General features: G+C 36.7%; 1 protein-coding gene across 4 annotated transcripts in view; it reads right to left on the bottom strand.

The window, feature by feature from the left end:
• LOC105227363 (serine/threonine-protein kinase BRSK2) overlaps window positions 1-27,736 on the bottom strand; it is a 47,099-nt gene that overhangs the window by 12,469 nt on the left and 6,894 nt on the right. For all 4 annotated transcript variants that reach the window (XM_029550665.2, XM_049459160.1, XM_049459158.1 and 1 more), the window contains exons 2-5: window positions 13,549-14,418; window positions 12,023-12,117; window positions 7,600-7,826; window positions 6,434-6,584 (exon numbers count right to left, since the gene is read on the bottom strand). In XM_029550665.2, the coding sequence (XP_029406525.1) occupies window positions 6,434-6,584; window positions 7,600-7,826; window positions 12,023-12,117; window positions 13,549-13,636 (561 nt within the window). In that variant the 5' untranslated portion in view covers window positions 13,637-14,418. The remainder of the gene's footprint in view (window positions 1-6,433; window positions 6,585-7,599; window positions 7,827-12,022; window positions 12,118-13,548; window positions 14,419-27,736) is intronic.

Consider the following 27,736-nt stretch of genomic DNA (forward strand, 5'->3'; position numbering starts at 1 on the left):
TGACAATACGAAACTTTTTCGAAAAACGGGCGAATTTGCAACTTTAGAACATTTCGAAATTCGAATATAACGCGTCTTAACTGTGGAAATAAACAAGATGAAGCTAAAAATATTATTGTACGAATTTTGAAATTTTTCGAAAATTCGAAAATAACGTCTCTTAACTCTAGAAGTAAAGGATAATGCTAGACGAGCACTTCCAAACATAATCTTAGTTTCTATAGTTACGAACATAGTAGTTATTCGTAAAGAAATTTCCCACCGCGAAAAGACCCACACTAATGCTACACACTGCTTGGTTGAACTTTGTACTATTTCAATTTCGCATCGAACAATAAAATACATACTTACTTCGCTTTGCTAAATATTATTGTGTATTGAAATGGAATTTAGTAAAGTTTATTTTGTTGTTTTGTTGGCAAACGGAAATGCACAAATAATTTCACTATTTCAACTACGCAGTGCTTACGTCAGCGCTGGTCGATCTTTGGAACCAAAGTAAATAGCGAGTTTATAATCGAGCAAAGGGCACGAGCATACAAAATGTATGCGAGTAGAAGGAGGTTTGACTAATGAAGATGTTTCCGCTGCCAAAATGCAGCACTGTCATTAAAGCGAGGGGGTTGTTAGGGCTCATAACAATGCATAAATGTATTTATGTGCGTTGGGTGGGGGTGCATTAAGCAAAGACAATTTTGGGGTGCAGTACACATCTTTATTTACTGCTTTCACTAACGAATTTGGTTAGCTTTAAAATGCGCGACAATGAATCCTACAAGTTGCTAATGGTTTGGGGTATCCCCCTTTTAAGTGTGACTCATGTTTCAATGCGCCAAAAATGTACACAGTTAAATATATGAGACACATTAACACTGACGTTCATTGTTCGTGCTACAACGGCAGGAAGTATGTGATGTTTGATTCTTTAAAGAGATTTCTGTGAAAATTTGATTATTAGTTAGCCCCCAGTCTCCACCAAAAGACAACTACTCTTAATGGATTTTGTAAATTCCAACACTTTCCATATCTTTTATAGTTTTGTATCGCCTAGCTTTTGTGTGTATATCTCATGCAATAATTTATAGTTTCGAACACATTATTTATTAACAAAGTTTATGCAAAAAATTTGTTAAAATAGTTTCCTAATTGAATTGCTATGTGAGGGTTGGTAACATGCCACATTTACTAAGAAAGTGAAGGTCGTTATTTTTCGGTTTCATTCATTTTATTTCCATTAAAATTTTGGTTCATGTGAATGTAAATATTTAAGAATATCTTATATGGAGACCTTTTTGAACTAAAAATTTAGCACAATAATGTTAAAGAGTAAGTAAAAAAGGAAGTCTGCTTTAATTGACTTATATTAACAGCCTGAATCATTCTAATATGTATGTTTTGTAGGAATTTTATGAGTTTCCGACATTCCATTGAACTGACGTATTGTGCACTCCAAAGAAAACAAGAGCATTAATTATATTTTCATCTTCCATAAACTATAACTTCATTAGCGCGCCATTAACGGCATTTTTGAAGATCCCGAGAGCTTTTGAACTCTGAAAAGTAAATTCTCAAGCGTTCCAGAAAAAGTATTTGCAGTTTTGAATATTCCAAGAAGTGTATGTCTTAACCGTAAACAGCTTGGTATGAACATTTCACTAAATAACGAACATACATTGTTGCCAATTTTCCGTTACTGTTACCCATTACTATTACACGATTGTTTGAGTTTTCTGTTAACACCGGTTAAGTTATGCAGCCATTACTACTGATGAATGAGTATTGATATATAAAGATGGATCTTAAACAGCTTAGTACGAACATGTCACTACTTAAATAAATAATAGATATTGTTGGCAAATTTCCGTTACTGATACCAAATAGTATTACCCGATTGTCTCAGTTAAATTATGTAGCCTTCACTACTGACGAATAAGTATTGACATACAATATTCCAGATTATTATTCAATATGAATTATGGCAATCTTTATTAGCATAGAGTAAATGATAATATTTTTATATGCGATTATACCTACACCAAACTACATCCCTTCAATACTTTATTACCAAAGTTTACATTAATGTGACATAAATTCAATTAATCCTTTCACATATTTTCACAAGTCAGCAATTCTTCCAATTTAGTTGTCATTCGGCATGCCATAAATATACGTCAAATAGTTTGAACAGCAAAAATGTATGTCCTTTATGCCAATCTCCAAGCTAAAAACTAAATTTACGATATTGCCTTGACATTACATATATGTACAGACGCGTATGTCTCCACTGTGTTTGAAGACAGACTCCCATTCCTCTTTATAAATGCGTATATGGCGAATGTTTTCTCAATTTGAATACAAAAAAAATCCACGCATGTCCTTCAGCGTGCCTTAAATGCCCTTGACTACACATAAAATAACAGAAAAAAGCGAAAAGCAGTGAGTTCAAAGTACAAGAGCAACAACGTTCGACAGTAGGAATGCTTAAGGTTATGATAGTTTTAAATTTTTATTGCGTACAAGACTTAAAAATGCAAGAAGAGTGTTTTCGATTGAGATTCTTGTCTGCCTGATCAGTGGTAGACATATTTGTAGGGAACGGAAATTCCATTTAATTTTCGAAAGCCGGAGTGTGGAACTTTATTATACTATACAGAGGAGGTTATGTTCTCCATACTCTTCTACAGAGCCACCGGTTGAGTATTACTCCCTGGAATATAATGAAGTAGAGGCTTACGTCATGTAGAGTTAGGCTTCATTTTTTGACCTCAAATCTCTGCCAACCGCTAAAGTAGCTACCCGTGATAGTGAATAATCCAATAAAACATGTTTTGCACCTTGACCCAGCAGCTTGACGCATTCAATAAGAATCCATATCACTTAACCCAAATCTCGACTTGCAAGCCATTTTTAATAACATTTCATTTAGTATATCTAATATTGTTCTTTCATATGCACACAAGTGTATTCTTCACCGGGTTTTTTCATTATTATTTCGACATTTGCATTAGCATCTCTCCTGATAGCAATATATTCTCTTATGCCAAAAATGCTTTTGATGTTCGGTGGTCGACAAACTTACATTTGCGCTCATTTGTGCAAGTCCATGCCTCAGCACGCCGCCATCGTCCATCTTTGCGCACAGTTTGGGACTGGCCTAGAATGTCGTTTACATGTTTTGTCCTGTCGTTGACGACGCAAACACACAATGCAAAACATACATATGATAAACCAGCAAGCAAAATGCTTTTAAGTGCGAGGCTTTTAGGTTGGACAGCTGGCGTTGACTCGCAGAATGGTCAATGACCATCATTTGAAATCACAGCTAATCGTGGTAGAATATATTGGTTTATGAAGAAGATAAGGTGGGAGCAGAGGTCGAAACTTCTTGGTCTCGGTTGTTTTTGTTATTGTTGTTGTAATGGCCGAATTGAAAGTCCTTGGCCTCTTAAAACCATCTGGGTCCGTTTCGGTCACGTAGGCTCGACTGTCGTGGGAACGTGGCCTCGTGATTACTAGAATTCCTCTTACGAATCACTTATTTTACACTTAGTTTACAAGCAGTCTGGATTCGTCAAATATTTCATGCTAATCGCAGTACCGTTACTTTTCGCTGACTGGGTGCGTGTGGTGGCAACAGCATACACAAATCTTGGCAACACCAGCTGCCAACAGCAAGCGAACCAACAACCAGCAACTCAACTATTGCTACACTTGTCAGTCGCATGCCATCAATTTGGTATAGAAATATGTTGCTATTGTTTTTGTAGTTGCTTGTGCCTGCAGCCGTATTGTCCTCCAGCAGAAATGACCCGCTTGGACGGCCTCAAAGCATGCGTGTGTGCGTCTTTGGCTCTCAACATATGAAATATGCGCTTGTTGTGTGCCACTTATGCGTCCCCACTTACAACGCTGCGCCGACAAGCATGTTTGGCATTTTGCCGTTACACGTCAATGTCAGCTCGCTGTATACGCTCGTCGCTGGTCCACACTTCCTGCCGCACTTCCTTCCTGCCCCGGTCTGACTTTGTAAATATTTGTGATTTTATAAATTTTTCACTCGCAACCGGCGCAAAGTGAATGCTGCAAATATACCGTTGCTTTCGTTTCGCATGCGAATGTCACATGACCGCCACACCGCCTGTGTACCGATTAAACTCAGTGGCAATACACTGCTGCAGCTGCGTCCTTTGTCAAAGTTACCCCACTCCCCGGCGCCTGCAACACATGTTCACTCGCTCCACAGCATTCGTGCGCGCACTCGTGTTTGGTTGCTAGTTTTCGATTAGCATATTTCTGTAATCTGTATAGTATATGCGGAGCTTTCCTAATATTCCTTCCTTTTGCTCTTAAATGCCTTGTTTGTGTCACCTTCAGCTTCTTTTATTCTTCATTTATTTTGAATTTTCTTATCTTCTTACATTTTTTGACATTTATGGAAGATTTATGCGTTCGTATTATATCGAAGTTATTCAAATCTCAAACTGGCCCCCCCCAGAGAGGAAATGAGTATTGAAATGGTACTCATATAGTATAAAAGCCGAATTAGCAATGATATATGAATGTACTGGAAGCAGGAATTTAAGTAGTAGAGGATTGAAATGATTTTTTTTTTATAATTTTCATTCGTTGTAATGGAAATAAAGCTGAAATATCAAACCTGGTTGGCAATGCCATCGAATCACTTTGTGATAAGACTAGTATGGGTGTGTGGTCACAGCGGAATCGTAGGTAACTGGCAAAGAAAGGTTCCATCTACTACTAGATAGCTGGAGCTTCGCGTGAACTTGGACAGGGCTGGCCACTCTCGGTTTATGCGCTGCCTCAAGATCCTTTTGGACCGAAATAGATGGCAAGAGATCTAGTGAGTTCCTAGCCTCCAGTAAGATTGCCTCGTCCTAGTTGTGGGGGTTCTAACAGGCCTTTGACCTATCGGCGCCCATACTGTAAGCTTCGAAATCGTACTGTATGCCAGCTGCAGAAGCTGTGTGGAAGAAGGTGTGGTGGAAACAACTACCTCGCATAATTGAGTTCATCTTATACTTTTTTAGTCTAACATGTCCTTTTTGTATGAAAATTTATTGTTGCGAAGGTTTTTCTCTCTCGTTCGTTTGGTTGTCTGTACATACGCTAACTAGTACCTCAGTTTTTGAGATATCTATCTGAAAATTTTCACACGTCCTGTTTTCTCCACGAAGCTGCTCTATTGTCGTAAACGCCGATATCGGACCAATATATCACATAGCTGCCATACAAACTGAACGATCAGGATGAAATGCTTGTATGACGAACTTTTTCATTTCACAAGATATCTTCTCCAAATTTAACATGCGTCATATTCAGATTTAACCACTATAGCATATAGCTACCATAGAAAGTTACCGATCAAAATATAGTTGTTCTAATGAATCTTTTTTTTTTGTGAAGGGTATTAAGCTTCGGCTGGCATTTTTTCGTTTTTTATAAAAATTTTGCATTCCATTATGGACCTTTTCAAAATTCTAATCGCTTTACGATCTCATCTTTTAATAATATCCGCGATACTTCACTTTATCCATCAGCGAGGTAATTAACTAATTAACAGCCTAAATAGCAGCATAACACTTCGTATTTGCACCGTTAGTTAAGTAGGATAGTTGCCTTTGAGCGAGCGTTGGCAATATTTACCGTTAACGTTGATGGGCAGCAGCAGCAGCATGGCATTAGCATCATCACCGGAATCAGTTAGAATGCGAGCGTGGAAAATGAGGCTCATTCCAGCTTATACAGGCATATATACCTGACTCTATATATATACATATGTATACGTTGTAGTTGCCACTGTATAAACTTATACATATACATATTAACGCTGTAACTGTTACTATATATACCTATATATCTGCTAAATCCAACGTGACGCTTATTAGCACACATTGAAGCACGCTGCCATGGCCACTTTTGCTCTCATTTGGCATGCTGCAGTGGCTCCAGCCACTTGTCCTTGCCCAAGCAGCACTGCAGTTACACGCATACATATACACATACATCTATGTATGTACATATGTAGTGAGCCCGACTGGCAGTATGTACGTATTTGCATAGCTTTCGGTGTTGCTTGGCCTGCCTGTCCGCCTGCCTGCCTTGCTGCCTACAGCTGTTGCCAAAAGTGGTGCGCTTATGCGGGACAATATTTGACTTTACATAAAAACGGAAGCAGCAAACTGTACGCACAGCCATACTATAAACACTAGCACACCAATTAACACTGCTACAGCGCTGTGCGCCGTTGTTGTTGGGAAGCTGCGCTGGGTAGCTGTTGCTAATCTATATGCCTAAATCTCTGCGGCTAAATATGGCCAAACACTCAACTAGCCGAACTTTGGCGTTAGACGCTCGTGTCATCATCAATGTTTACAGTTAGCTATATATGTAACGTATGTGTGTATACACTTACCCTTATGACCTCGGGACATGCATAATGCGGCGATCCACATGAGGTTTCCAGCATAGAACCGGCCGGTTGCAGTGAAGCCATACCGAAGTCGGCAATTTTGATGTTGTTCTTTTCGTCCAGCAGCAAATTTTCGGGTTTCAAATCTCGATGACTGTAATGTATGAAGTAATAAAAGAGGTGATGAAAAATTTATGCGCATTTACCACATGTGTGTGTGTGGGAAGGATGCAAGTGCAGACAAACATGTGCATGTATGAGTGCATATGTGTTCACTACTGTATGTAGATGGTGCAAGAAGATTAGGCGGAAAAGTTATTTAATGCCTGACGACGCGGCAAATTGGCTAGGCATGAAAGTTTACTTGGCAGCGCCAACGGGTAATAAAGTCGCACCCGCTTGGGGATTTGTTAAGCAGTGAATTTAAATGCGATTGAAGACAATTAAATGCAATGAAGTCAGAAATTAAATTAAATGACTGAATTTGTGTGCTAAAAAGGAAAAGTACCAAAAGGGCATACCGAAAATTGGAAATTGTAATAAAAATACCAAGTGTCCGTACTAAATTTAGTACTAAAAATCTACTCCTTTTTCGCATTCTGTACCAAAAAATAATTTTAGCAAAAATAGAACGAAAACATTCACCCATTTTTCATATTGTACTAAAATTTTGTTCTAAAAAAGTAAAAGTACTAAAAATGTCTACTAAAAATGCCAAGTGCCTCAAACTTACTATCAATTGCATTAGCTTGGCTTAAAATATTTAAAATATTATGGATTTTGTATTGTTTTCTTACTAAATTTAGTGCTAAAAATCTATCCCAAATTTAGTAATAAAATTTCTACTGTAATTAACACTATAAAATTTAGTACTAAAATGTTTATTACCAAAAATTTTATAAAATTTCTATATTTCTATAATTTAGTACTAAAATCTGAAAGAAAGTTAGACTAACAATACGGGTATTTCAATATAATCTAATTCAAAAAATGTCTGGCAAGCCTCTTCCAATAACTACATTTAGATTCATGCATTAAATATTATTGAATAAACTTACATACTAGAAATAAGAACGCTGTACATAGTTATTGATTACCAACATTAATCAAAAATACTTTTTTATACCTAAAACAAAAAAGCATTCCAAACTACCATACATTTCACTTACCATATCGAATGTGAGTGACAAAAATCCAAAGCTGATATTATTTGACGGAAAAATTTACGCGCCTCCTTCGGCGTCAGTCGTCCCTTTTTCACCAAATAATCGAACAATTCACCACCAGAAACATGCTCTAATATTAGATATAAATATTTTTTGTTTTCATAGACATCGCTCAAGCCCAAGACATGTGGATGATCAATCAATTTCATAATAGCAATTTCACGTTCCACCTGAAAAATGAGAGAAAAAGGTGGAAGGAAGTAAGAAAAAGTGTTATTAGCTACAGAAATTATTGACACAGGACGAAGGGAAATTGTATACAAAATCAATAATAGATATAGAGGCAAAGCAATTATACTATATGTCCATATATATGGTATATATTTTTAGAAATATGTAATTAAACATATCGGGTTATAATTATAGAGAGCTTCTTGTAGCAAAGTCACATAGTCTGAAGTATACTAAAAAAAACTATTATACTCCGTATCAACATGTTTCAAGAGTACAAAAATTATTATTTAAATAGTTATTAAATAATTAGTGTTTTCGGCACGAGCTGCTCTATAACAATCCTCCTAAGTTACATTATTACATATATATAAATATAACAATTTACTCCCTACCATCAAATTATTTTCAAGTACATAATATTGCTATTTAAATATTTTCTCTCATATTTAATATTATAATACACTGATTTTCACCAGGGATCCATTAAATTGCTTAAACTTCAATTAGCTTCTCGTTTGCGTAATTTCACAAATCTCTAATGACCTCCAAATGCTGCTAATTATGAATACTTTTTGCCGCTCTTCAGGGAAGTGGCCTACTTTCAGGCTTATTTAATTCAATAGCATTGGCTTTCAATTGTAATTAAATTGATATTGCGTGTAATCGCTGGTGTGTAATAAATAAAACTAGGCTTTGGGTTCATTAGCCTTTCTACATTAAGTTCATTCAACCAGATTTGTATGAATTCAATTAGTGCATTCATTTCGTAACGAAAATTAATTGCTGCTTAAGCTAAAAGGATAAAAACTCAGTTAATAAAATAATCGTTTGATTGTTTATGATTTTTAAAACTTGTTCTTAAACAAATTGCATAACAACTAAATTTTTTTAAAACAACTTTGAATAATAACCGAAATTTTATATTACAACTCAACTCTTACATGACAACTCGACTTTTATATTACAACACCACTTGTACAGTCCTTTGTATAAGTATGCATATAGTATAGGCAACCTCAGAAAGGCTTATTTCGAGACGTTGTCTTTGAGAAAATGTTTCGCTATGTCTTGCTTTCATTACGCCTGACTCGTATTAATCGAATATCTAAATAGCTGTGAAAGTAGCTTACATTGCAATTGTTTGTACATACGTATATTTAAATACATGCTTCTAATGTAAAGGGTTCCATTAATTTCCAATTTTCCTTACAGTGAAAAGCTTTCAAGCGAAATGAAGTTATCGAAAAGCTGCTTTCGGTTCGGTTTTCGGTTAGTGTGTGTGGAAAAAATTACTATTTCGTGACCTAAATACTCAATAATCAAAGCTGATAAGGATTTTACGACAAGCAAGGCGACATGAAGTTGAACAATGGCAATGTCGGTGAAAGATTGGAACAACATTTAAGGTAGGACAAATTGAAGTTTTTATGATACTTATTCAAAAAAAATGTGTTCGAAATGATTTTCAGATAAACATTTTCATTGAATTTTGTTACAAAAGTGATTTATGAATTTAATTTGCCATTTACTTACTCCATATTTCCTGTCAATGAAAGAATTGCTTTTAAATGAAAAGTATTAAGCGTGAAAGGTCATTAACCACAAAGCTATGCGCAAGTAAAAAATAGCGCTATTAACGCGCCACCACACACAACTAGTTTTTTCCGTTTTTTTTGTCGATTTTTTCATGTTTGTTTTCCCTGCTTTATTATCCTCAATTTCTGTTAGTCAACTATAGGAAAACACGTGTCACTAATGAAAATTTATATCCGCTTCGCACACAGGCAATCCCCCACAAACAATAGTGTGCGCATTAATAAACAGAAAAGAGCGAAAAACAAAAGCAAAAAGTGCAGACAAAGCCAAAAACTAAAAACCGAAAACAAAAGCAAATATTCAGTAAAAAAAATACAGTGCCAGCAGAAATATATTGCTACCCTTGAGAGTAGCAACAAAAGCGCTGAGCTTACGGCCACAAATAACAATAAAAAATGTATATATACTATATACAAATATACATATGTGCATACATACACATAGACATATGTGTGTTTGTTGTAAAAAAGGGCACAAAAGCCTGGCATACAAGCGATAATCGAAAACTAGCCGAACTAAAAATATTTGTCGAAAGGATTTCACTGCTGAACCGCAGTCAAGCTCAAACGTCCATGTGTGTGGCTACATGCCTGCGTGTGTTGCTGTGTGTGAGGGCCAAATATTTAGTTCGCGTGCGACTGTCGATTTTTCGGCCAACATGCAGGCTAACCATTAAGCAGTTAGCAAGCAAACTGGGGGAAGGACACTGCATTTTATTTTATGTTTTTGTTTTTTTTTTAGTTTTTTTCATTTTATATAATGGGAAAACATCAAACAATGGAATTGGACATATGTAGTAACCAATTGAATGGCTGGTGCTGATAGTTTTGTTATTGTTATTGGTGGTGGCCTGAACCACGTTTTAAGAGTTTATATATGAAATTCTATGAGGGTAAATACGTAAAACTATTTTAAGCTGGTTGGCAAGTGGTGGTAAAGAAAGGACTTATGTAAACATGTAATTGTTGTAGTGATATATATTCTTTCGAAGACTTTATAGCACTTATAAGCTTTATATTTCCTTATGGCACACTGGAGACCATAATGCTATACTGTATTTTAACAGTTCCTTCAATCTTCGCATAATTAAGTAAGGTTTTCTTTCCTCTAAGGAATATGTACTATTTATTATTATATAGTAAATCTTATCACTATTTTCGTCTGAAGCTCAATATTTCGTTCACATTGGCCCGCTTGTGTATAATTTATATGTTCTTTAAGGGGCTCCACATATTTCCAGTAAAAAAAAATAGATATACACTATTCCTACTAAAATCAGTTATGGTTTGCAAGTGATTCATTAAGGATAGTACTTATCGAGGTCGAAATGTGGTTGTGTACCGAAAAAAATCCTGTCCATAGAAAATAATCGTCTTGTTTTGATTTATAAAGCCCAAGTCACAAACAAAATTGATAAACATTTAATTTTGTGTAACAACTCAACTGTTATGTGACAACCTAACTTTTATGTAACGATTAAACTAATAAAATAATGTTATGATTTGGTTTATAAAAACTTGTTCGTAAAAAATGGATAGCAGATCAACTTTTACATGGACAACTCAACTTTTACATTACAACTTAACTTTTACAACTTTTCAACTCTTTCATAACAACTCAGCTAAGAGCAATTATGAATTGAAATTGCTTATTTTAAGCGTAGACGCTTTCGAATTCCAAATTTTTTTGTGTTCCGAAAAAGTTCCTATACATAGCGCAGTGGTCGATATTTCTGTAAGCTTAATAGACTATAAAGCAGTTTGGCCTAAATTGTCCAATATTTTTTCATAAATGGCACTTAGATCAGTATTTATGTAAAGGAAAATAGTTTTAGAAAAAATAATTGAAATTTGAAACATATCCATATCCCTTCTACGTGCAACTAAAAATATTTAATTTGTTTCTTCAAAAATCGCTCCATATTTGTGAAATATGTACAAGTATACCTTTACAATTTTGAAACAATTGATACAGTAGGCTGTGAAACTCGGTTTAAATGATTTTTTACATCATTTACTCAATTAAAAATTAAATATATTTGCGATTGTTATAGATTTTTATAAATCGATTTCTATTAGTCTTTAGTGTAAATCAAAAAATACATTAAAAATATAGTGAAAAAGTCAGCGGATCACTTTGGCAACAATATTCTTTTTATGTGCAATGAAAAGACATTAAGCTACTCGCTCACAGCATGCTTGCAACTTGTTCTAATGTATCGCGCCTTCGCACTGCATATTAAAGCAAGCATTTAGCCAACATGGCGTATACGTGACATGAATTTGGCGAACAGCGCTGACTATAACACAACAGCGCGCGCTAAAAAAAAAAACAAAAACACAAAAAGACTTGCTTGCAACTACTTTTGCGTGTCTGCGCTAATGACTTATATCGTTTACACTATCATTCGTGTCGCAGCCGCTCCCCCGCACGGCGCACATTCAATTTTAAATGAATGCTTACATGTCTGTCTGTCTGTCTGCCAGTCTGCAGCTGTGCTATACATTTGCTGACATTATCTATTTTTTATTACTTCTCCACTCTTTTTTTCTCTTTTGCTACTAGCTTTCTACAATTTTCGAAGCTATGAACTCACCTTCATTAACACCGATTCGCTGAGCTTCTCGCGATTGATTATTTTAATGGCCACCTTACGACCGAGCACACAGTGTACGCCCAACTTAACCAAGCCTAGAAAGAAAGCGAGTAGGAAAATATAGATAAATTTGCATATAGATGTACATATATGTATATATATCTAAAACTTAAGTGCGAGTGTACGGAAAGTGAAGTGCGCGCCACAGGAGAGTACCCATTTAAGCGAAAAATCGAAATATATTCGTGGCTTGTTTATCAAAATAACACACAAACCCACACGCGCACTTACACAATGCACTGTGGGCAAACCAAATTTATGCAGCAACAACAAACAATTGTTGCCACAATTTTTCAAATACCCAAGCCAACGCCAATTCCACACATTCGCCGCTGTCTGCAAAACTCATTCCGCAAGCAATTTGAATTCATGGAGCCAGCGGAGAGGCTTCTGTGAAATTGGCATGGAGCTGGGTATTTTTACGGTTCAATGCATGTCTGCTTGTTCATATATATATGTGTGTATATTCTAAGATATAAGGACATAGAAAAATTGAAGACTAGCTACATATTCTGACTTTTCTCCGCGTTCTTTAACACCAACTCTTATAACAGTAATTTTTCTTTTAAATTTTTGTTGTTATACCCTGGACAAGGGTATATCAAGTATGTCATAATTTTGGGAATACCAAAAAGGCAACGTCAGAAACCCTATAAAATATATACGAGTATACATATATAAAAAAATGATCAGTGTGAGGAGCTTAGTCAATTTACCCCTGGCGACGTGTCTGACCACATGCATATACTTCAACAAGTGCCTCAGTTTTTGAGATATCGATCTGAAGTTTTACAAACATAACTTGCTCTCTAAGAGGCTGCTTATTCGTTGAAACGGTTGATATCGCAGCACTCTAGCATACAGCTGTCATACAAACTGAACGATCAGAGCCAAGTGCCTATATGGAAAAATGTAACATTTGGCGAGATATCGTAACGAAATTTTGCAGTGGTTATTGCCCAAAGAAGCGCTACAATCTCTGAAGAAATCATTTCAGATCGGATGACTATAGCATATAGCTGTCATACAAACTACTCGATCAAAGTTCAGTGCTTGCATGGTAAACTTTCATATTTGACGAGTTATCTCCATGAAATTTGGCATAGTGTATTGCTCAAAGGAAAGCTACAATCTTCCTAGAAATTTTTTAGACCGGACCTTTCCAACATATAGTTGTCATACAAACTGAGCGATCAAAATTAAGTGCTTGTATGGAAAACTTTTTCATTTGACCAGATATCTGCAATAAATTTGGTTTGCGCTGTTTTCTACGACAGTAGTGCAATCTGCGAAGAAATTGCTAAGATCGGAGCACTATAGCATATAGCTGCCATACAAAGTGGCCACTCAAAAGCAAACTCTTTAAGAAAACTTAGTTTCTGTAAAGGGTATGCAGGTACTAAGGGTATTTTCTAGGTTTGCTTTTATTTATTTACTGTTTTTGTGTGTGTTTCAATGCAACTCACCCGTCTGTCCCTTGCCCAGCGTCTTCTCCAGACGATATGGCCCCACAAATTGGCAATTTTCCGCTGTCGTATTATTTTCCTTCTGCATCTTGTTAGCGTTACTTGCTGTTCGTGTTGTTGCCGATACTGTTTTGCACAGTAATCCAGTTTTCGCTGTTGCTTTTGTTGTTGTTGTGGCTTTTGTATACGCCTATGCCGCTTCACTGCTGCTTCTACTACACTACTACACACACAACGCAACGCTGCAAGTTCCATACACACACTAATGCACGCACCAATACACACACCAACAACTGCTACAGCGACTTCTTCAAACACTATATGGGCGCTTTCTAAGCACGTTAGCCGCCCTCCAGCGCCTGCTTTCTAGCGCTTTAAGCAAACTCACCGCTTTTCAAATGTTTGCTTAATATTTTTTGTTTTTGGTTTTTCGGTTTCGAGTTGTATTTGTTTCGCTTTTAAGCAAACACTTTCACGTGTATGTGCTTGTATCTGCATATGTATGTATATGTGGGTCGTATGTGTGGGCGGTCCGCCTGGGTCGGCGCAGCTGCTGCATAAACACCAGTGCTGTAGTTATGTGGGTTAAAGTTCGTTTTTAATTACTTTTTCACTGCAGCTCTCGTGGATTGTTGCTGCTGTTGTTGGTATTGCTTATCGTTGGCGCTTTATTGGCCTTTCCTCTTGCGCTTCCGTACTTACAGTTATACTGCAATTGCATTTGTTTTCATCACTTCTTTGAATTCTCGCTTTAGTTGCTGCAGCGTCGAGCGCTCACAATCGCTGCATTAATTGGTTTTGCGGAAAAAAATTGCTTTCGAATAAAAACTGATTTCGGCTCTTTTCATCTTCCTTTTTTCGTTGCTTTATCTGCAAAATAGAATTTAAAAATAGTTATTGATTAGTGGAATGCTGCAGTGTGTGATATATGAGCTCGTTTATTTGATTTGGTGGTGTGTTGAAATGTTTTATGTATTTATTTTCAAATACGAGTATATGTATATTTATATAATATATTTTTGGAGATTTATGATTTGAGTTTTATATTAGAATGACTGCTATATTATATCTACTAATCTTTCTTTACTAAATTTCCGGTTAAACGGTTCTGTTTTCTCGTTTCGTTTGTAACCTAACCTAGCTTTGACATGGAAATGCCTCTCATAGTCGTAGAAACCATTACTACCATCTCTCATATAACATCAAGCCTCCCAACGCAAATAAGGGAAGACATGAGCTTGGAAGGTTTCATTCTCCAGAATGTACTCCAGAGTTTCGCATCGCCATCTATATATGGTATCTGTCATTCTCTTTGAACAGCTGTTCTATAATCTGTCGATCGACGACTTCCTTTCAACATTTACTGCATCGGAGGTATTGGGTCGATTTCAATGTCCAGTGGGGCATGACATCTCTTCCGTCACTTCTAAAGCCTGAGCATTATCCGCTCTGGCGTCTTTCGGAAGTAGTCACAGAACCACTCTCTCAAAGACACATTTTTCTGGCTCTCTTGGAAATAATCATAAATCAGTTATTACTAACGAATAATGAGGGTTTGGAATTAGCGAATGAGGAAGACTTAAGTACATTCATTACCCATTTCTATTCGTCAATATAGCGTAGTAAAAAACGTGTGTCAAGTGGAGTTTAGGTAACCTTTCTCTCCAAGTTATCAGCTCTACAGTTGCCTGCGGTTCCGACGAGACGTGGCTTCTATACTAGTCTTATCACAAAGTCACTCGATGCCATTGATTCTTTAACCAGCACTGAACGCGCCGTTAGTGCGTAAGTATCCACCGTTACATTAATGGCAGTAGCCTAGGCTTGAAAAGACAAAGCAATAGTCAGAAAGCCCGATACTGAAGTTGTAAGACAGTTTCTGACAATATACCGCTCAATCTACCTTCTCCCAAGTTTTGGCACATCCGTAAAGAATATTATTGCCTCTCTTCCTAAAGGACATCTTCCCACCCACAACTTCTTCGCAAGTATAAGGGTAAAGAAAGAGCCACCAGAGTCCGGTATAATGCAAAACGTGTGAGGATTTCCGAATGTTCGGACATGTGTTCATTGAGATACCCAGACTTTATGAGTCTGATGGGAACGTCCGCAGCCATGCACGTTTCGGGAATATCTACGGACATTATATGCATAATGGCATTAAGTGCTATGGTTGATGCATGCTGATGGACGCCGCTCGTTGCAACGCTCCTGAACTTCCTTGCAAACGGCGTCTTTTCTAGGACTCTCCATCGCACAGAGAATCCATAGGATATAATGAGCGTGACTATGGTGTCGTAGTGTGTTCAGAACTGAGTACAATGCGTCTCATAATAGTTTAAGTAAGGTCGGCTGCTACTGCGCCTCTTCTTTTCAACCAAGTTGTTCTGAGAACTGCTGAGGGTATTATATATAAAATTGTTTACCATTTTAATTTCCTTAAGAGTCAAAGTATTTTTTTTAACATTTATTCTCTTTGATATGTACCCATAGTATAGTTGCCACATTTTTCTTCTTCAAAAATAATTCTTTTGAAAAAATCATCGCGCTTCATTTGCCTGAATTCCTTCACTCAATTAAATCCACCGCATAACAATCAAAGCAAAACAAAAAACAAAAGAAAATAATTATAAATGAACATGCAACGTCTCAAAGCCGCATAATAAATGGCCTTTTTTAATAAATTTAATTAACCGAATTTAATGCCAGACGCCAAAATGAACAAGGCCACGCGGAGCTCTGCCGAAAACGCGCTGACTCGCTACGAAAGCTTAAGTGTCTGCTTAAACGATTGGAAGATAAATCAAATACGGATGCAGCAAAATGAGCTGCCAAGCCAACAAGCAGACAAAAAATACAGCAGGGATTTCGCAAGGAGGGCAAACGAGCGTCAAGACGGTATTTTATACCTACATATATACGCTCAACACATGCGCGACTGAAATAAGTGTATGTGTGTGAGTTATGAAATGCGAGGCGAAGCATAATGATGGCGACGAAATCTGTATAGAAAAACACCGCAAAGAGACGAGCAGCAAATTTAAGATGACGTAGACGACTTTAAGAAGTTGTGCACAAGTGCGGCACAAGTGGCGATAACGGTGAATAAAGCAGCACAAGTGCCAGAAGTGCCCGAGTAGCAACCGAAATTGTGTATGAAAATTCATATTATGGCAGAAATTTCGCTTATGAGTAGTAAATAAAAATGTCTGTGTATGTGTGTAAGAAAGTATATGCGCTGGCGAGTATGCTGGTAAGCTGGCGTGCGTGTGTGTTGGTGCTGCTATTTGTTGGCGCAACTACTTGAAAGAAAGTCAATTTGCGTATATGGGGCAACTAGGTCGCATGTCATAAACACACGCACACACATATATATATATGGAAACAATTTAAATATATTTATTGCGAGCATGTATAAATTCCTTCCACCTCACCGAGCATGCGAGCAGACGCCGACAGCGCACTCCAGCGGAAGGAAGTTGCCAATGGCGGAAGGAAGGCGAGACGCAGCGGTGGCACCGAAAGGCGAGGTGACGGAAATTCGACCGGAAAGACGGAAATAAGAAAGTAGTGGTGCGCTGGCAGAAAGTAAAAAAATACATGCATGTTTATGTGTGCGTGTATGTGGTGAAATGAGAGCGAAAATATGCAAAAATGAACTGCCAATGAAAGAATGGAAAATGTAAATTAGTGTGGAAGGAGTTGAATGCAGCAATTAAGTTTTGGCGGCGAAAAAATTATAGCAAGACAAGTGTGTGGTTCGGTGGGAATTAAAAGCATGTTGGCGTAATTGAAAAATAAGTGTTGGTTGTGTGTGGACAAGAAGGAAAGGATTATGGAAAGGGAGAATAATTTGTATTTTAATGAAGCAGTATGTGTGCTATGCAGCGTAATTGATAAGATTTTCAGTGGGAGTATATAAATTAAAAGAAATATGAGAATAAAATAAAAAAAATGTTAACAAATACAAAACATTCCCTACAAGAACTTGATTTCGAACGGTCAGTTTGTGTGGCAGCTATATGCTATTTTAACCCGATCTGAACAATTTCTTCGGAGATTGCACCAATGTCTTAGGGAATAAGCTATGCAAAATTTCGTGAAGTTATCTTTCCTAATAAGAAAGTTTTCCATACAAGAACTTGATTCTAGTTGTTCAGTTTGTATGGCAGATATATGCTATAGTAATCCGATCTGAACAATTTCTTTGGAGATTGCAGTGTTGCCCTCAAAAATAGCCCATAAAAATTTTTGTGAAGATATCTCGTCAAATGAAAAAGTTTTTCTTACAAGCATTTGATTCCGATCGTTCAGTTTGTACGACAGCTATGTGCTATAGTCACCCAGTATGGACGGTTTCGTCAAATAAGTAGTTTCTTGGGCAGAAAAGGACCTTTGAAAAATTTTTGATCGATATCTCAAAAACTGTGGATATAAATAGTTCGCTAGTACCAGAAACTGGTGGGCAACCGTTTTTGGCATGTAGGACAATATTCAGCTTCTTTCCAGTAGATTTGCCAATGAAGTTAAGAAGTCCACTGTTTCGACTTTTTCTTTGTATAAACTCCGACCTCGTATGTTATATATTATAAGCGAACTCAACAAGAATATCAGTTAAAATAAGATATATACCGAAATATAGGTTACCTTCACCAAACGCTTAATTTTTTAACCAACTTTGGTGAGAGTAGGTTTTAAAGTACCTCTCAGATATGAAATATTCCTACATTATCTTAATAAGCACACATTAACATTAACTAAACAAACAAATTATTCTGTCGGTCACTTCACTTCAACAACGAGAAAACAGGCAAATAAACGGAATTGCATATTATAAAAACAAAACAACAAAAGCAACAAACCGCAATCATCAGTGTAATAAGCGCATAACACGAGACCGAAATCGGCAAGTGCTAACCCGCCTGAAAAATGAAAAATGTGTTGTGCGCCTAAAACGATGCTTTGAAAAATGTGAATCGGCACATGTTTACAGAAACACTTACACGACTACAACAGGCAGCTCGTGCGCTGCGGTTAGCTTTGAAAATGAGCGGCACATTCATAATGAAAAGCACCTGCCTGCCACGCCCCTTACAACACCGCCGCAACGGCGACGAGTGCGCGCCACACATTGCACATGACATTCAGCAATTTACGAGCCAGTAGCAACAACAAAAACAACAGCGTTAACGGTTGTGGTAGTGGCAGCATGCCACAAACATCGAAAAGGCAAAATTTCCAGTTTCCATTTTGTTAGCTGTAAATAAACAGCAACAAAGCAGGCAAGGCTTTGTGTGAGAAAGGAATAAGGACATGCCAGCGCACGACAGGCACACATACACATATGACGGTGTGTGCGTTAAGACAAAGGCGCTTGCAACGCACACAGCATAAATGATGGCCGCTATGTTGTTGCGAAATTCTCGAAAATTTTCTCAATGCGTACAAAAGCCAAAGTAAACAACAAAAATGAGCACAGGCAAGCAAGCAGGCAGCCATGGAGGCAACGACGCGCTGACCAGAGACAGAGGCACGAAATGTTTAATGAAAGAAATTGAGGCAAGTAGACTAACAGGCTGGCAAAAACAACGACAACAGCAGTGGCAACAACAACAACAGTAAGCTCAGCAGTGGCAGCAGCGACGCCGGCACAGTGAGGAAGCAAGCCATTACGATTTATGCGAGTCAAGGCAAGTTGCTTACGCTCTCGTTTTGCGTAATTTTTCTTTTATCGCTGGCAATCGCCATGCGCCTGCCCCTCTCGCCCCCAACACAACAACTCTCATGCTTGCACATGCCGCTGCATGTGGGCTGACCTCTTTAAACACATTAATAAGCCATTTTGTTCTAATAAATATGCAGTGGTTTATGGGCGGCCGAGCAAGCAACACATGGGCTATGTTTTTCTTTCTTTTTGCCAGCTCGAGAGCGCTTTGCATGAATGTAAGTTGCGCGCATTTGCATGAGTTATGTTTGTTTGTAGCTGTATGTGTGCCTTCATATATTATATGCTAGGCAGCATATGTGTGTACTCATGTAACTAAAATTCATTTAAATGCAATTAAATTGTGCGTGAATGCTTTTTAGTGCGGCGCGCGTGCGTTATGCTCTACGCTCCCTACTCCGCACTCTTGCTGCATGCAGTTGCACACATAGTTTAGCGTGTGCAACACGATACTAAATGCCGTGCTTTTTGATAAAATACTTTGGCTAATTGTTATGGACTCTTTATTGACAATTATATGTTGTGGAAATTGATTTAATTGAGCTGCAATGATGCGTGAAGTGTTTTTACTTTGATGGCATAGTGTTTTTTCTTAATTATTTTTATTGCAAGTACTTCGTTGTGTTGACTTTTATGGTGTTAAGTGGAGCGATATAATTTTTATAAGCCCGGCTTTATTTTTAAAATGTCAATAATACTAACTTTGACTGTTCAGTTTGTATGGCAACTATATGATATATTGATTCAATCTGAACAATGTCTTCAGAGACTGTATCAGTGACTCACGCAATAAATTGTACAAAATTTCTTCAAGATATCTCGTCAAATGAAAAAGTAGTTCATACAAGCACTGAATTTCGACCATTCAGTTTGTATGACAGCTATATGACATAGTCAGCCGATCTGAAACATGTTCACAGATTTTACCCCATAGCCCTAAATAATAACTCATGTGAAATTTCTTGAAGATATCTCCTCAAATAAAGAAGTTGTCCATACAAGCACTAGATTCCGAGCTTTCAGTTTGTATGGTAGCTATACGCTAGAGCGATCCGATCTGAACACTTTCTTCAGAGACTGTACCATTGCCATAGGCAATAATGCTTGTTCAATTTCTTGAAGATATCTCCTCGAATGGAAAAGTTGTTCATACAAGCACTTAATTCGGCTCATTCAGTTTGTATGGCAACTATATGTTGTATGACAGCCATATGTTATAGTGATCCGATATTAGTTAATCCGACAAATATGCAGTATCTTGGTGAGAAAAAGACCGGCGAAAAATTTCGTATCATTAACTCAAAAACTGAGAGACTAGTTCGCACATATAAGGACTGCCCCTCCAACTGGGCCATCAAATTGGCGAAAAAGGATCTTTTTATATTCTTTTATAACATAAACAAAAAAAAAACTTTAATTTCGTATATACGAAAGCTATTATAACTATTCTTATATCCTATAAAGAGTATTCTAGATTTGCTATTAAGTTTACAACACAGAAGGCAACATACGATGCTTCTCAAGCTAATCATGCGTTGCGGGAAGTTGGTTATTGAATTTTATGACACTTGGTGTACAAAAAAAATATTATGTTTCCTCAAACAAGCTTTCCACACACAAGTATACGCATACACACTTATAATAAACGAACAAATTTTATAACTGTAACGAGTGCGGCTGCGAGCAATCAAATTGCGCTACATGCAACATGAGAGCGCCATTTACGTGAGCAGCCACACCTGAGCACCACTTTTGCCACATTTATAACGGTTAAATGTGCGCGTTACAAAACAATTCAAAAGGGCACCGGCACCGTTATCCAGCGGCGTATTAACGGTAGCTTGCGGATTCCCAAAATGGTAATCAAACTTTAATGTAATAACGGCGCTGAAATGCGAATTTGCATAAAATCCTCGCTTCTTTTTACGAAGGCGACATTTCCTATTTTTTGCTTGCCGCGCGTTTTCATTCAATTCGAAACGAGATTGACACGAATTCACGCGAAGTGAACAATAAGTGAGGCGTGAATGATGCAGTGGGCGGCAAGCACCGGGGCAGCGGGGCAGCGCATGTGCTGGAAATGAGTTGAGAGCCTTGAAACTGTCAATCTACATATAACAAGCGTTTGCTATTGACGGCATCGCTTTGATTGCTTCTAACCACGAACACACACACGCACGCATAGAAATATGCAAAAGCAAGCGTTAGGTATGGAAGCACGCTTTCTGAATTGACAGTGGCTGACAGTGCACAAAGAGTGATCGTCCGCAGCGCAGCCATATTTCATGTTAGCAATTCTAATTCTATTTCTTCTTCATCTGCTGTGGCAGCTCTTCTTTTTGCTAAACTGCAAAATTCATTTTTTTCACAGTGGGCAGTTGGAAGCCACCGACAGCTAAGGGAGGTCCAACGCCCTCACACACCGCTCATTTCACAGCGCGCTCAGCATTATGAGTGTCGTACAGTTACTTGTGGCAGCTGGCAAAAGGGACCAAACACGCTTTAACACTGCATGCTTGTTGCCGCAGTCGCTTTACAATTGGCCATGTACGTGCTCTACGCTGCGTATACGTAACATTTTGTACGCCTTCATGCATGCCGGCAAGTGTCTGTGTAGTGGTGTGAGTTAATCTTCGGCATAACGTTGAGTACTTTGAAGTTGCTAAAACCCAATTACTGTCGGTGTTGTCTGCTGGTTAACAATAACAACAACAATGTTTACTTACTGGTAATGCGGAAAATAGCATGGCGGAAAAAGGAATTCATAATCAAGGATAATTCGCGCAGCGGCTGGGGTTTAGATATAACTTCATTTCTTTAATTCGCTATTATGCTTTACCCAAATGCGTTTTTACTTACTGCCTTAGAAATCACACGCATTACACTTTAGAATTTAGCGAAATTTTTTAGAACTAAGAAACAGATTTTTAATAAATCTAGGCGAAGCATAATAATATAATTTGTTTTTCAATTTAAGTACTTTTATAATTTTTTAGATTTTTCTTACAGTTTCAGTTAAGTGCTTTTGGACTTGGTTTAATATTTAAAGCTGTAAACTGTTGAGAGTGCTAGACAAGTTTGCCTTAAGCACTTATTCTAAAATATTTAAAAAAAATGTTGCCTACATGTAGGCGCATTTTAGCAAAATCACACTCCTAGCTTTACTGATGTTATTATAAAGTGATCATAATCATATTTGAAAGAATCGATATGTTTATAAAGGTATATAATATGGTGTGAAAACAATTTGTATTTTTTTTTTTTTGCTTGGTACTCTGGAAAATAGGTTCTTAGACACCACTAAACAAATTTCTCCAAATATGAGCGCTTAATTTAATGGAAAAATTTTCCGCTATACAATTTTCTACTTTTTTCTTATTAGCAGTTAGAAAAGTTCATATCACACTTTCAACTACTTCAAAAAAATCTCGTTTCGTAGATATTATTGGTTGAAGTTTGGAGGAGATTTTTCTTCTTATAAATTTTGTAGCTCAATGAAAAAGCAAACATTTTGAGTTACAAAGTTCTTTTAGAGTGTTTGCATCAAACTAAACTCATGAGAAAATATTGCTCAAAACCCATTAGTTTAATTTATTCAAGAATGTTGCCTACCTCTAGGCGCATTTTAGCAAAGGCACACACCTCTTTTAATTAAAGTTATTGTACAGAGACTATAATTATATAATTTTTCTACTACTTCATTTCGTTTAAGCTATTTTCGAGTTTTTGATTATATATATTGAAAACTTGTGAAAAAATATTGGCTCTAGAGGTATTCTGTTAATTTACTGTAAAATGTTGCCTACCTTTAGGCGTATTTTAGCAAGGTCACGCTCCTACTTATAGTGAATTTATTGTGAAGTTATCACAATCATGATAGATGAGTGCGATGACATACTTTCTACTTCAGTTATTTAATCCTCGCGGATTTTCGCGTTATTTTGTAAACCAATTTGATATCAAAAACTTAGAAACAGAACTCAGTGGTATAAGAAATATTTTTTTCTTTCCATTGTAGTACGAGTACCAAGCGCCAGTTAAATGTATAAAAATGGATTATTACAGAATTTCATTACCACATCTCATTCGGATTCATTATTTCATACATTCAATGATTCACTCTTACATTCACCGAAGAGCTTTTGCTCTTTTTGTTGTTTTTGCAAATGAACTTAGCTGTACAATAATTTTATTTGAAATAATAAATAAACATATTCATTTACAGGTCGAATGCGAAGTCAACAAATAATTTCTTTTGACGTGCTTTAACTCAATTAGCCAGCATTTCCTCAACCACCTTAACCACAGTCAAACAGCACAGTCGCCCAACACGCCGCTTTCGTCATTTAGATTTTATTAAATAATGAGTGTGCCTTATTTATATACAGAAATAGTGTACAGCTCTTAATTAATTAGCACAATATTATTGTACGAGTAGATATCAGGCATACACACACACATATATCCTTTCATATAAATTTTTTGAAAACTCTGCTAGTTTGTATAGGCAGGCTGTTTTGTTTCAATATAAAATAATCGTAAAGCACTAAATTCAACGGATCGTAAAAGTAAGTGAATTGAAAAGGGAAACAGCAGAGTTGCGGTTAACTTTAGGGGGGAAAGCGACGAGCGGTCAAGGTTATAATGGTAGTAATGACGGCGCTGGCGTGTCGATGCGCTGGTGTGTATGTGTGCATTTGTGGGTGCGGTCAGCGGTTACGAGTAGCCGCTGGCAGGCTATGTGGCTTCAGGGGGCAATATGAAAGGGGCGATATGAATGGTTATTTAGGTGTTCAATTGGTTGAATGTGCAGCTCAGAGGGTCGCTGCATGCTTTTCATCGGTCGGTTAACTGTGCTGGCCAGCTAGTTTGCCGGTTTACTGCTTAGGCAGTTTGTTTTGTGTTGGCTTTTTATTATCTTTTTTTCAGTTGCTCACCACTAGTTCTACATATAAGTAGCCTAAATGGAAACAGGATGCGAAAGGCATAAAAAGGATGTACTCATATTTACCGACGCTTGCAGCTGACGTGCGCAGAATATATTTTGATAAGCAACCGTTTTTACTCAAACTCAAAAGCAGATTTCAATAAACAGCGAAGGAAAGTGGTCTGAAATGATAATATCTTTTTGAAATGGCGAAAATTTTGCCAAGCACACAGCTGCTAACAGCAAGCAAGCGAGTTAAATCTTTATTTTGGCCGAGTCATTGCTTAAGTTAAGCAGCAATTTTGCAATCTTACTCGCACGAACAGCTGAAATTCTACCGACGTGACGGGTAATACCATAAATGGGTGTTGTGATAAATTGAAAATAAAATATATAAATGTTGGTTGGCTGATAAGGTGGTAAATATTGCAGTTGGTTGAAGAGAGGGTATCAAGTTGATATTGCTGACATGTATTTTAGGGAATATTAGTTTAAGAATTTCGTCCACCTAGTCTATGTCAAATGTAGGAATTGTTATATTGCATTTTCTCTTAAAAGCATACTTTTGAAAGCTTTGAAAGTGAAAGGTTCTAAACAAATTGCTTTAGATTTAGCAGTTCTTAAAATTAGACTGTAAATCATCCAAAGATTCTGAAAGGTTACTGAGCGAGTTAAACATGCGCACAAAGCCATACTATTCTTAAAACTGCTGAGGAAAGGCACTTAAAAGTATACTAAGCTAAAAGCGCGCCTAAAGCTATACTTCTCTTACGGGTTTATATAGTGTAAAAACAAGCAAGGTAGCGAATTAAATATACCTTAAAATTAAAATGTATTCCACTTAACAATATGTTAAAAAATATGTATTTAAAAAATTAAATATTTTGTTGTTCAAAATTCTGTAATTTTAGAAATGTTTAAAGAATTTAAAAAAATATTTTGCCATAAAGTAAAATATGTTACACTTACTGCATTGGAGCAAGTTTTGTAAACCACTTGAGAACTATACATTTCCAGTAAAAATCGAACAAATATTAAAGTGCGCCGAAAGGTATACTTTTCTGAGCGATTTGTAAAATGTAAAAATCAAGGAATTCAGCAAAACATTATTAGTAAATTTTGTGGTAGAAGTTTGTCTAAAAGTATACTTCTCGTAAAGGTTTAAAAAGTTTCAATATTAAGAAATTTAGCTAATAAATTTAGTAAATTTTCCAGTCTAAGTGCGCCTAAAGGTATAGTTCTCTGCAATATCATTTCAGCTGCAACTCCAAACTCATTTCTTAAAATTTTGTGAATGTAATTGGTTATGCATGACATCAACAATGACTGAAAATATTATATCTTTATTCCTCAACCCTACTTTTTTCACTTCTAAGGTCACGCATTTCTGAGACAAGTCAGTATACTAAATGAAATTGTTTAATCGATAAAAAAGAAGCATGAACAATCCTTAAAAATGTGGAGAGTGGTCAAATAACAGTTACAAATTACATCGTAAAACTTTCTGTTTGTCATTGATTTATGTATGTGAACTTTTCAGCGCTTAAAGTGAAGTGATGTAAGCTTTGACTTTCGTAAATTAGTGTTTTCTGCATTACTCTAGTATATAATTCATGAAATTTTTCATGTTATTTGTTATTGTTCAAGGCAACGTTACAAACTCAGGTTGGTCAGATCACACCCCTATAAACATAGCTGTCATACTGGGAATACTCAGCGATATTTTTTAAATAAGCGGGAATATATCTTTTTTAAAGCTTAGTTTTTGCCTCACCCTAGCATACATAGATATTTTTTTATTATGATGTGAATCTTGTTATATGTTTGTTTGTGCTGAACAACATGCCCGTTGCATGTGAAACTTTGCTGTGATGGTCATTAAAAGTTGACGACAGCTTTCCTGCCATTCACATCCTGCATGTCCTGTGTTGCACCTGTAATAAGGCAATTATGCCGCAGGCAAACTGAGACAATTTCATTTTATTTTGCCACACAACATCAACATCAACACTGACAACATGACAATCGCTTGCAATAAACACATACACATACCCGCGCATACACACACACACACACACACACAAAGTTCGGCTTTAATGGCTACTCATCGACAACGCGCTTATTGTTGCCGCACACTGCGGGCCAAATAAGTATTTATGTTATGCAATGAGTGAAACTGCCGTTGGTGTTGGTTAGCTAGCAGCTTTAACGGTGTTGCAGTGAAGGCATAACTTAAATAAACTAGCTGATAGCAGTCAAAGTTAAAGTTATAACCGTAAACACAGCGGTAAGTGGCTCCGTAATGTTGTACGCTGCCGCTGATAGCTGTCAAAGTGAAAGCTGACGCGCTAAATTGCGAGCGGTTAAATTGAATTAAAATGTGTCGAACGTGCGGTTAACGCAACGACGCTTGCAGCGAACGCCGCTGCCTGCAAAAGCTGCTGTGTTTGTGGAAAAGAACCACAAATTTGTAAACAGCGCAGAAACCGCAAATGTTCAATTTTCTTGCTCGCGGATGTGACACCTACACGCCTTTGTATTTGTAAGATTAACATAATTATGTATATATGCTTTATATAGTATGGTTCTACATATATGTATTTTATGCATATATGCTTTCTCAGTAACTACATAAAGAAATATAGAAATGTGCCTAAAACTAAAAAAATTTTAAAATATTTTGATGAAAACAAATTTTTTTCTGTTTTAAATATTCAATGTCTAGATAAACGTACGACTTTTGTGAGTATATATGTATCTATGTATATACAAGCACACTTATATATACAGATGTAAACTCAAAGCTTTTGCAATCTCTGAGAGAAGTATAGTTTTGGGCGCATTTTTTCATTTCCTCCTTGAGTTACTATGTTTTTTTCATGCTTTATACACGGGACTTCTTCCTGCAATGCCATAACCATATTTAACCATATACAAATATATTTCACCATATAAAATATTTAAAGGCCCACAATTAATCTCATTTTCTTGCGCGAGCGTGTGGTTATAATATCATAAGAGTATTTATGAATGTTTGCTTTACTGTTATAAAAAGCAATACGAATATTTTAAATGCCAGTATCTCTGGCTTTGTAAGAGGAAACCGTCAGTACTTTCGGGGTGGTTGGATACCTTTTGAACTCGTTGAATCATTAAGACTTAAGGGAGCTTCTAGCGTTCTATAAATTTTGTCTTTTGTTACTTAAATTCGTACTGAATATTGTTCCTTTAGGACCTATGCCTTTTACAAAGTGTCTGGATCTGGAAGATAACGAAAGGCAATCCCCTCGTCACTTTTTTTTGAGATTTTTGCGAGAATAAGGTTAGGGAATCTGGGTTTGCATTTAAGCAAAAGAACTGCCTGGTATCAGTATTCGACTGATTTGTCAAACTCTTTTCATAAATATACAAAGCCTTATTTCATTAAGAGAAAATTTGGGTTGAAAAAAATATTGGTATTGATCAAGTAGGATCTTTGTATCGGAAGCTACTTATTACAGTTGAAAATACATATATCTGTAAATAGTCTGTGGCAT

This window comes from Bactrocera dorsalis, chromosome 5 (assembly GCF_023373825.1).
Source record: "Bactrocera dorsalis isolate Fly_Bdor chromosome 5, ASM2337382v1, whole genome shotgun sequence".
Lineage (NCBI taxonomy): Eukaryota > Metazoa > Arthropoda > Insecta > Diptera > Tephritidae > Bactrocera > Bactrocera dorsalis.